The sequence below is a fragment of the Cavia porcellus genome, unplaced genomic scaffold (genome assembly GCF_034190915.1).
Source record: "Cavia porcellus strain 051 isolate PalLab524CR breed Dunkin Hartley unplaced genomic scaffold, mCavPor4.1 scaffold_5, whole genome shotgun sequence".
NCBI classification, from domain to species: domain Eukaryota; kingdom Metazoa; phylum Chordata; class Mammalia; order Rodentia; family Caviidae; genus Cavia; species Cavia porcellus.
The window spans coordinates 61,305,934-61,318,138 of record NW_026947488.1 but is presented as its reverse complement, the minus strand read 5'-3'; the positions used below and the strand labels follow the sequence as shown (position 1 = coordinate 61,318,138).

Below are 12,205 nucleotides of genomic sequence, written 5' to 3'. Positions count from 1 at the left end.
TCCCAAGTGCTGGGATGACAGATGTGCATGGCCTGATGAAGGACAGGCCACTCAGGCTTCTGGAGATTAGTGATATGGACAGACATGCTCTCAATCTTCTTTCTCTCTTTGAATCAAACCTAGAGCTTCCCTACTTTATAATCTCTTTTCAGTATATGATGAAATATTTCAAATGTTATCTCTTTAAATTCTAAGATTTTCAGAGTGCATTTTAATGTGTCACTCAACCCAATATTGCAGTTCTTAAAGTTAAACTTGTTCTGGTACCTTCTGGACTGCAAAGGGATCTCTCTGTTCATGGTCCAAGTATTTTTCCAGATTAAAGAAAGTGTCATAGAAGATGTGAGCCATTCGGCACCTCTTCAGATCTCGTAGAGTTATTTTACCTGTATAAAAACAAATACACCTGATAAGTTTTATTTAGAGCTGTTTTGGCAAGAGAAAAAAAAACTTTCACTGATGTCTAAAAGTACAAATGTAATACCTACAGTAAAAATCAAGATAAAATTCACCATTTTAAGCTACAATTGAGTGGCTTTTAGGATGCTTGTGATGTCTTGCAAACATCACTATGATCCAATTCCAAACATTATTACCCCAAAGAAAGCTCTGTATCCATCAAGCTGTTTGCCCACCTCCTCTCAACTCCCAGCTCCTGGCAATCACTAATCTGTTTTCTGTCTCAAGAAAACAAACCAACCCAGTTTCTTCAACAGCAGATTTTCCATTATTGCTGGTTTTAAATCAATAGCTAAGAAGAAACACTTGGCTGTACTTGAAAAGCCTGTAAGTAAAGCTTCAGAAAATTAACTCAGGGAAATCTAGGATTCCACTGTCATGCACAGGTAGAAACTGCAAATTGCTGTTCATTTGTTCTCACCATCACAGGCTGGCTTCACCAGGTCCAGCATCTGGCACAGCAGATCATGAAACGGCAAGGGCTCAATGCCCATGGCTTCCATTCGTTCACACTGCTCCTCGTAGAAGTACTCCAGCTCATACATGGACAGCACTCCATCTCCATCCATGTCCATGCAGCGGAACCAGTACTCAATGCTAGAAGATAAGGGTGCCCATTAGCACTGTTCTGGCAAAGGTCCTTCATTCATCTAGATCTGCCATCACCCATATTTCTTTTAAATAAATGTACACGTATGGGGCTGGAGATTTAGCTCAGTGGCATAAGCACTTGTCTGCAAGCACAAGGTTGTGAGTTCAATCCCCAGTACAAAAAAAATTTACATGTATGTGTACTTTAGACTTTCACATGGTTTAACTCTTATTTTCTCATCCTAGAATCAACCCTTTTCAACACCTGATTATTTTGCTTTTTCTCTTTATATTTTCAGAAAATAGCCCTTATTTAATCCTCTTTGATTTCTAAGAACTCTGTCTGATTTCACACTATGAAAGGTGAGGTTTTAACTCTTTTACTATTTTCATCCACTTTACCTGCATGCTATTCCTATTCTTTTAATATAAGCTGCTCCATGTTTACATTTTATGACTTTACATTTTTCTTTTAACTCTTATTTGCTTAGTTCTCCATGTACTTATTGTATTGGTTATTAATTCAGCCAGCAAATCCTGTAGCTGGCCACGACCACACAGTGCCATCAGGTGTTCTAGTGACTGCATGTGCCACTACGTTTGGCTGAGATTTTTCTCTTGAATGAGCTCCTACTGCTGTGATCCATCTACCATGAGGTCTTCACCCGAGATGAGCTATAGCAGTGTCATGCCTTCAACCTCCAAACCTGGGAATGGAATTAATTTCTTTTCTTTATAAATTCCCCCCTCCAGTTTAGACTCAACATATGAGGGGCTGATACAGTACCCACACATTCAGCTATACACTGCTCCCCAGGCCAGAGGCACTCTATTCTGTACACTCTAGAGAATGAGGCATCATTTTTATGCCAGGGTGGAGGATATGATCTGGAGATCAACTGTTTCTTTAAACAAATTTTCTATAAACTGCTATTTGTTGGCAGCATCTTTACCCTGTCCCCATTTCTAAGGTTCATGATACCCACCAAGTTCTAAATGTGTAGAGGTTTGTTGAGTATATCTGGCTACTTGTTGATGTTTTCTGTCTGCTGGCTTAGGATTCAGGCATTCTACTAAATTTATCTGCTTTCCAGTTTCTGAACCTCGTTGCTTCACCTACTTTATTACTACAGGTTTATTCCTTTAAAAAACATTTTTACTGGCATTGCAATGGGGTTTCAGAGAGGAAAGAAGAGTACTGTGTGGTTAAATTGGTATCTTGACTCAGAAACATACTCACTCTTTATTATAGCTTCTTTGTCATTACACCACTGTTACAGCACCATCTATAGTTATGTAATCAATCATGGAATATGAAACCACGAACATTAACTGGTAAAAAGGAAGATTTTTTAAAAAGTCACTATGTCATGGTACAGTACAATTCAAGGGAAGGATCAAATATATCTTTGGTTCATTTCACATTTGTAGATGTAAAACCATATTAAAAACCATAAAAGATCTGAAACCATAGTAAGAACCAGCATACATATTATAGTTTTGAATAATCTCTCAGGGAAAGAACTAAATTGTGACTGTTAATTGTTGTAAATCCCTCTAAGGTCTTTGTGTACCTTTCCTGAGAAAGATAAATTTTACATTATTGTAACACATTATAACAGGTAATAACTGACAAAATTCCTTTCAGCCATATAGTTTACAAACTGTACCAAGTTGATGTTTAGTGTTACTATTAAAGAACGGAAAGGACATTTACTAGATTCAATCAATAGGAGATAATAGTTGGGCCATGGTGTATTCCAGTCATATCTATTCCCAGAGTTATAAAAGGGGCAGAATACTGCCTCATTTTGAAACAATTCCTGATCTTGTGAAAAACTTTTTAACCCTCATAAGCTGAGGATTAACTACAAGTGCCAGTATCTAGTGAATTTCCTGATGTCTTGAAATTCCTTAAGGGAAAAAAAAAGTGGAAAGCAAAACTTGATTTTGACAAAGACCTAACTGGACTTAAGTGAAGGGCAACTCGTTTTAGTAAGAAACAGAAACTAAAGTACTTTAGGTGCTTGCATTTTCAATTAAGAACTAAGGTGAGCGAGCCTCTATGCAGTAAGTCAGACTGAAGCATATACTTCAGTTTTCTGCAATAACACATGGGGAGAAAGAAAATGCAGAGCCAGACACATTACCTGATGTCTGCCAAAAGGAACATGATAGCAGCCTTTAAATATATGGAAGATATGGTAGCTGAATCACATATAATTTTGTGAGACAGAGAGAAGATAAAGATCAGTGTATAAAAGAGAGGTGATGTTAGGTGTAGATCTAGCAAAATGTAACTGCTTCAGTCAGTGGTTACTAGTCCTTGGCAATTTAGAAACACGGGGCTGGAAAAGTAAACATCTGTAGGATATATTTAAATGGATTTTTTTTTTTTTTTTTTTGCAGGGAGGCCGACATAAGAGTTTGCTATTTAGGCGGGCTTAAAATCAGTATGTATCTCAGGCAGGCCTTGAACTCATCGCACTCTTCCTGCCTCAGCCTTTCCCAGTGGTGGGTTCACACATGTGCACCACCACACTTGGTTGGAATTTTCTTATTGTATGTGCTGGATACTCTCTAAAGTTTCTTCCAATGCAAGTTTTCTATTTTTTTCCTTAGCAAAAGTTAATGTATCTTCTCAGATTCTAAAAGTAACTGTATTCAGTAAAGGAAAATTAGAAAACAGTGCATGGTAGAAGGAATAACTATTCAGAGAGAATCAATGTTTAATTTTGCTATATTTACTATCAGTTTTCAAAGGACAGTTATATCAATGGTAAACTGTATTTGTACAATTGTAGACACAAATAAGATTATCAATTCCCCTTGTCCTTTGGCTGGATAAAATTAAGGTCTGGACCAGTGACTTTTTAAAAAAAGATCCCTGATACATACTTGTGTAAGCTTTTCAAGAAGACAGGTACATCAACTCCATTATTGCTTAGGGAGTAACTAAATGTGTATTCCTTTGTATATTAAGTATGTATCTTTTAGCAGTCCTATCTTATAGACACTAGCCTGCTCTTAGATATAACAGAAGTGAATGAAATAACTGTTGGAGATGACACTTAAACTAAGAAACAGGATGTGATAAAAAGCAGAACTTTATAGGACATACCAAAATAAGGTTTGCTAAGAGTCTGTCCATGAAAAACAATCACTTTCAAAAAATTTCCTGTGTCTACCCCTGCTGGGTGGGGCCAGGTGCAGGAAAGACTTGAGATCTTAAATGTATATGGTATTTTACCCAGCACTTACCACACTTTAGTGAGTGTATTACTACTTTCATGAAACTCTTTTCTTCAAATGTTTTTCAGAAACCAGAAACCTGATTTCTGCAAAGCACTGCCTATTAAATTTTCTTAAATATGAATTTCATTTTATAGCTTGAAATGATTGGAAGAACAAGATGAAATCATCTGGAAAGGCATATTTCTTTTTCAGAAGTTTAAACTGAATTTAATTTTCTTTAGTTGATACGAGAATATGCAGGCTTCCTATTTCTTCTTGGGGAAATTTTATTGTGATTCTTAAAGGAAATTGTTCTATTTCATTTAAGATACCACATTTACATGTATATATGGTATCTATGGTATTCTTTGTTTTTTTTTTTTTTTTTTTTTTTTTAATCGGTACTGGGGATCGAACTCACGACCACCTGCTTGCAAGGCAGGCACTTATGCCACTGAGCTAAATCCCCAGCCCCGGTATTCTTTTATAATATTTCAAATATATAATACCTGTGAGTCATCCTTTTTGATTCAGGGATTTTTTTTTTGGTCTTTTTGAATCAGGTTTCAGTATGAAATTCAGGCTGGCTTTGAACTCACTTCGTAGCCCAGGCTAACCTTGAACTCACAACCATCCTCCTGTTTCAGCACCTACTGAGTGCTGGATTACAGGTGTGGGCTACCACACCTGGCCATGTGGATTATTTAGAAGTAGTTTTTAAATTTCTAAGTATGTGGGGATTTTCCAGTTATTTTTCTCCTACTGATTTCTATATTAATTCCATTTTGGTCAAAGAAAATACTTTTTATTATTTCAAGTCTTTGCTTTTAAAAACTCTACTGAAATGTATTTCACATATATGATTCTTCCATTTAAAACATTGTTTGAATTCATTGTTTATGAAGATATGGACAACTGTTTTGAAGAAAACAAGAGACATTATGGTAGCCACTGTTGATTTCCTGTTGTCCTTATATCGAAATCTTGTGTTGCTTGCATTGTGTTCTGATCTGCTTTATTGTTTGTTTTATTCTCCTTAAAATAAAAAAAAATTAAAAACAAAACAACCGGAGTTAAATAAACCCCCCTAGTTAATTCTGGTATATTTCATCATCTCCAAAACACACTAGAGCAGCACTCATTTTTTACTGTTCCTGGGCTAAATTTGCCTATTTTGGACAATACATATATAGCTATGCATTGCTTAACAAGGATTTATTCTGGGAAATGTGTTACTGAGCAGTTTCACTGTGTGAACATCACAGTGTATTCTTAAACTAAGAATACTATCATGTTACTAGGTAACATGGTTTTATGGGACCACTGTCATGTACATGGTCTGCTGCTGACTGAAATGTCATTATGCAACACATAATTATAAACACACTCATACCATATGTGGTCTTCCTTTTCTTTTCTTTTCTTCCTTCCTTCCTTCCTTCTTTCTTCATGTGGTCTTCCTTTTCTTTTCTCTTCTTTTCTCTTCTTTTCTTTTCTTTTCTTTTCTTTTTTTCTTTTGTAATGGTACTGGGGATAAAACCCAGGGCCTTGTGCACGCAACGCAAGAGCTCTACCACTGAGCCACATCCCCAGCCTTACTAATATTTTCCAGATTCAACTATGCTGCCAGATTTGGTAGATACGCCTGTACTTAAAATTTATAAAAGATCTGGGGATGTAGTTCAATCATAGAGTACTTGCCTAGTATGCTCTGGGTTTAGTTCTCTGAGCTACCATTAAATAAAAAAAAAAAATCCAACCTCTTTACCCTAGCAATTCTTGTATTTCTGGGAATTTATTCTGCAGAAAAAAAAACAGCGGATATATTGGGGCCGGGGATTTAGCTCAGGGGTGTAAGTGCCTACTTGGCAAACGTGAGGCCGTGAGTTTGATCCCCAGCACAAAATAAAACAAAACAAAAACCTAAATAGTGAATATAACAACTATTCAATTGGATATTAAATATTACAGGATATTTAGGTGAACATTTCATGAAAATTTTGGTGTACATTAATTAAGACTTAAACAAGCTGGGTACAGTGATGCATTCCATAATCCCAGCTATTCAGGAGGTGGAGGCTGGAAAATGGCAAGTTGGTAGCCAGCAATGCAATTTAGTGAGACTTTGTCTTAAAAAATGAAAAGGGGCTGGGATGTAGCTTAGTATGTGAAGATAGCCCTGAGTTCAATCCCTAGTACTGCCCCAGGTGTTTTAGGGTTTTTTTTTTCCTTTTCTGGGTGTTAGAATTACTAGTATTGAAATTATTTTCTTCTGCTCACCCATATTTTCTAAGCTCCATACAATAGACAATAAATTCCTACTACAAAGTGCACAAGTTACTTTACTATGTAATAAGCTGCTCCAAGAAATCATAGCTATTTTTCTTTCTTCCCCAATGATTTATAAACAATAATCCAACATTTAGATAACTTTTTGCAACATTTACATAACAATATGGAACCAGCTGAGTCAGTTACACCTGCCAGCAGCATTGGAGTCTGCATCCCTACCTCCCTTTGACACCCAGCACAAACTGTACATCTATATACACTGAACTTTGTGTTATACAACTTAACGCTAAAAAGAGATAGACCTAGAGATTTGGTTTAATATGAGACAGTAGTAGAGACAGACATATAAATCTACAACTAAAAATCAAAGTATCTTTGAAAATACTCAGGAAAGGACAATGATCCCAACTAGGAGAACGAGGATACAATTTTGTACACTAGTCACACACAACTTGCTTTTCCTTCCTCCTCCAATTTATTAAGAACCATTAAGATCATAAGAGAACTGAAGTTCATGTATCTATTTCTATATTCTGAATAACGCTTACTAATTCTACTTTTTCTCCAGGCCAGCTTACATGCCACTTCACTTATGTTGCTGTGGGGAGACAGCACTTTCTTGATATGTGATGACTGGATTCCAGGTCCATTTTCTTTTCTACTCTATGTAGGCAGAAACTACATGTAGGTCTAACCTATCTTAGTATCCCTTTGTTGAGTCAGCTTCACTAGGATACATGTCAGGACGCACGTCAGGTATTTAACATTTTGGCAAAGAAAATTTAGAAGTCCTACCTGGTGGGGTTCCTTTTGTCTTCCTCAGATATCAAAAACCAAACAAAATCTGCATAGCTCATTCTTCCCTCTTTCTGCACTGTTTTTCCTCTGAAAAAAACCACAAGGTTATAATACTTCCTAAGCAATTAATAAAGTAACATTTGGTTTTAGCAACGTAGTTTAAAAATTTTTAAAAATCAGAATGTGTAATTATTTCATAAAGGACAACCCTTCTGGATCTATCTAATTTTTAAAGGCTTTTGAGGTAAAATGGGAAAATGCACAAAGAAGAAGAAAAAAAAATCTGCAAGTGACAAAATCAAACATTGCTTCCTGTATTTATATACAAAATAAAGAAGTACTGTCTTGTATTAACCATAACTGTACGTTTTGTAAGGTGTCATTTGAGCCAGTAGCAGTACCAAATCTAGAAGAAAGGCTTGCAAAAACGGGAGTGTTTATGGAATCACTTATACAGTGATACCTTGGTTGTCAAACTCAATTTCGTCCAAATTCATGTCCAGACACCAAAAAGTTTGAGAACTGAACATATTTTTCTGTAAGAAATAATGGAAAGCCAAATAACTGGCTGTAAGGGCCAAAATTTTCACTTGTAAATTCATTTTTCCAGGACTTTAACAACTTTCACAATGACTTTTCTCTTTAACTCTATTGTGGTTCTCACTGTTTTCCTGTGGCTGCTAGTATCACTTTCTTTGGAGCCATGGTTGCAATATTTTACACAAATAAAGCGCCAAAAATGCACAATGACCAATGTTTTAATGCATCAATGCAAGCACTGTATGTTGTCTGGGTGAGTGGGAGAGATCAACATGTTACCCATTGTGTCTGCGAGATGCAATGTGTGACTCATCTTGGCTGTACAGGTTTTTTCAAGTTAGATTTTTTTTTATCTTTTTATGATTTTCAGTTTGACTATGAGCAAAGTTATGAACACTGAGCAGATCTTTTTCAAACTTTGCTGTTTGAGTAGTGGAAAGTTCAAGCAAGGAGCTGTTCGACAACATAGTAACCAGGTTTTAAACTTTTTCTTACCTTGTTACTGCCCCAGAGAATATCCTTTCGATTATTCTATTTGATGAAGCTAAATGCAAATAAGAATTTACAAAACTGGTTACAAAAATTTCTTGTAGGCAATATTTCTGGAAGATTTATTTTCATTTGCTATAAACTAAATCATAACAGTCTTCTATCATAAGAATATGAATGGGTCTTATGTAATATTTATACTTTTTAGAATAAAGTAACTTCGTATCTATCAATTAGTAATTTTAAAAAGAACAAGCAAACAAATGTGCTAATATCTGTCCTTAAATGGTTGAGCTCTAAATTTATTTTGAACATCCTGATAACTAAGACAAAAAAAATACAGAATTTGTATTGATCTTGTTACTCAGTAAGACAAGACAAATTTTCCTATAAAACAAAACAAATTTTATCATAAAATTAAGTTCAAGGGTGGAACTGATAGTTCATTTCTTAAAACAATGTAAAATGAAACAAAGCAAAGAGAATACTTTCAAATAATTTTACAAAGATACCAAAGCATACCATAAACCTACTTTTCCTTATTCCCATTTTATGACTCCATGATAAATATAAAACTTTTAGAAATCCCATCAGTAAATTTTAGTTTAGAAATCCCATCAGATAGTATGTTCCTTTTAATGATAAATCCTACAGAACATATCACAGTGCACCTCACTGTAGATTCAAAACAGCCAATGGCTGTAGTCTAAAAAGAAAAAAAAAAAGGAGTTGCCTACGAATAAAAGATTTGTTCTTCAAAAAGCAGCTCAGTGAATTGACATGCACATTACAGTTGCTGGACCAGCTGTGAAGTCATCAGGGAGGTAGCAGCTGTCAGCATCTAATGCTCCTTGGAGTTACAGTCAACATAAAGGATAATTAGTTTGGCTGAAGAAAGTTAGGAATATGTGTGGAAAGCCATTTCTGGCTGCACACTAATGTTTATGCAGAGATCCTCCATACTTGTTTTGGGACTGTTTTATGGGGCTAATTTGTACGACCTAGCTAGATAAAAGGGGGCCTGGTATAGGAAACACAAGGGTATTAAATCCCAAACCTAAGCACATTTTAAAAAAGACATTTTAAACTTTGGAATCTTTTAGCCTCTTAAAACTGAAGATCATGTTATTCAATGTCGTATCATTGCACACAGCTTAGCGAGTGGATAACTTTATAGAGTTGAGTGGCCCTTTTATTTCTGCAGCCCTAGATACCTGTTTCTCTGGACTTCATCCCATTAACATGGGTCTAGGAGTGGCTATGTGAGTACACGCAGTATTTGGGGACTTGGGGATTGGCGCATGTACAGATGATCTGTTCATGGTAATGAAAAGGTACGTAACTAACAAGGCTGGCTTGATATTCCTGCTGTTCTAGTAATGGAAAGTTATGAGTATTTGAAGAAGGGAGATAACAGTACTAATGTGTTTAACAAGTGAGTGCATCTGAGTATTTCTCCTTAGTGTCTGCATGGCATCTGCAAATTTCAAAGAGGTAACTGTCTCTTAAACATGCAAAGCTCTATGAAAGTTGACATCATATACAAGGAGGCTTTTCTTAAGACATGTATCAGTAATAGATATACAATATAACAGAAACTAAATTCAGTGTATTTATTTAAGATTTTTACCTTGCAAAGATAAAGCTGAATTTTTAAAATGTTGAGAAGACATTTAAGGATAAAACAGGAACAATCTTTTTTTTTTTTTTTTTGTCTTTTTCCTTTTTATCGGTACCGGGGATCGAACGAGACTGCCTGCTTGCAAGGCAGGCACTTATGCCACTGAGCTAAATCTCCAGCCCCATAGAACAGGAACAATCTTACAGAAGTACAATGAATTTATGTGTCTTGGTGCTTGGTAAACAATATTAAATCAATTTGCAATAGGTTCTACTTTTACTTTCAGGCAAGAGTGGAGAAAATGCATAATGCCCATGTGATACTTAATTTTTTTTTGGTGCCGGGGATTGAACTCATCATGACCTTGCACTTGCCAGGCAGTGCTTATGTCACTGAGCTAAATCCCCTGCAATTTTTTATTTTCTTAAAAAAGAAAACACATGAAATTCACTTCTAGATAAATGATATTTCTGGAATTAAATCCAAAAAGTATTTTCATCCATGGCTTTTATGGAAATAATGTTAAATGAGAAAGTCTGTAAAGGTGCATATGCATATTATTACACATACAGATTCACATCCTATTCAACTCATCATCATAAAAACCACTACAAAAGTTGCTGCTTTTTCAAAACTAAATTGTGATTGCTTACTTACATCTGAGCTCTCAATAAAAAAGTTAAATTACGTTTGTTAATTCCCACCTAAAAATTCTTAGCTTTGTAAAGAGATCTGATTAGATATATAATTTAAGAAATGGAAATTTCTCATAATGAGTGGAAATGATTTACATCATTCTTCGTTTAAGTCTTAGCATCTATAAAATCACTCACCCTGGTCATTATATCGAGAGAGATCGGCTTGACTGATGTACAGGTCATGATCACTATCTAGTTCCCAGAATTTACAATAAATAACATAGAAATGTTCATAAGAGAAGTAATCTGTGATTTGATTTATATCTTCCTCTTCTTCCAAAAGGGCTAGAGTCTGAAATGGTATGAAAAAAGGAATTGATTTTAAAATTATAAACAACCAGCAACCAGCTTTGGGTACTGCGGAGTCTACAAATTTTTGTTTTAAACTGAATTGAAAATGTTGTTTTTCATATATACATGCCTACTACCTTTAATGTTTTTGTGTGTGTGAGGCAATAAGCAGTTAGAATGAACAGAAAACAGGGAAGGGACTTCAACTTGAAGAGGGACTTAATGGAACTTCAGCTCTGATGAAAAGGATGAGATTGACCCTCATTGTTGGAGAGAACATAAAAGCAGAGAAAGGGCAGGATGGGGGAGACCATCACAATGGAGGCTGCAGCTGTTAGCAGTCCCTCGACTAGAAAGCACAGAACAATTAAATGACAGTCTCAATACATGGTCATAAACTACCTGCTCCTAACTTTTCAGTTACATGAGCAATATTAAGACTGCACATCCACATAGTGGTTGCTTTTATAATGAAATTTAAGTTTACCCCCATAAATGCATGGGGGTTTGGAGTCAAACGTCTTGTGGGTAGAGCTGAAGGGCCTTGAATTGAAAGTAAACTAAGTCTCCCTTAGCTTACTCTGCATCCTTACCAGAACCAATAGTTTTGAACCCATTCTACAGTCAGTCAAATTATCATATAAGTAGGTAAATAAATGGAAGAATTTTCAGAAACAATTCAGAAAGCAATATAAAAGAGATAGAAATAAGATCAGATGTATCAATAATAACAATAAAGATAAATGAGCTAAATTTCCTTAATACAATATATATATATTTTTTTTTGTCTTTTTCCTTTTTATCAGTACCAGGGATCGAACTCACGACTGCCTGCTTGCAAGGAAGGCGCTTGTGACACTGAGCTAAATCTCCAACCCAGTAAAATATTTTTAATTAAGTATCAAAATAAAGCTCCCAAGTTGGGCCTGGTGGGGTGCACCTATAATCCCAGTTCTCCAGAGGCTAAGTAAGGCAGGAGGATCACCACAAATTTGAGGCCAGCCTGGGCTACAAATTGAGTTTAAGGCCAGTCTGTTCTGCATAATGAGACCTTGTCTCAAAAACAATAACCACCACCACTACCACCACCACCAAAAAACTAAGGACCCAAAACAGATTTAGCTGTATGTTATCTATGAGAGATAGCCTAAAATAAAAAGAGTAATAAAAAGGCAGGGAAATATATACTAGT

The 12,205-nt window shown here is 35.6% G+C and overlaps 1 protein-coding gene across 4 annotated transcripts in view; it reads right to left on the bottom strand.

Annotated features, from left to right (window-relative positions):
- Ppp2r3a (protein phosphatase 2 regulatory subunit B''alpha) overlaps positions 1–12,205 on the bottom strand; it is a 161,984-nt gene that overhangs the window by 33,277 nt on the left and 116,502 nt on the right. For all 4 annotated transcript variants that reach the window (XM_063249039.1, XM_063249041.1, XM_063249040.1 and 1 more), the window contains 5 exons: positions 10,858–11,014; positions 8,410–8,458; positions 7,372–7,461; positions 881–1,056; positions 268–386 (listed from right to left, as the gene is read on the bottom strand). In XM_063249039.1, coding sequence (XP_063105109.1) covers positions 268–386; positions 881–1,056; positions 7,372–7,461; positions 8,410–8,458; positions 10,858–11,014 — 591 coding nt within the window. The remainder of the gene's footprint in view (positions 1–267; positions 387–880; positions 1,057–7,371; positions 7,462–8,409; positions 8,459–10,857; positions 11,015–12,205) is intronic.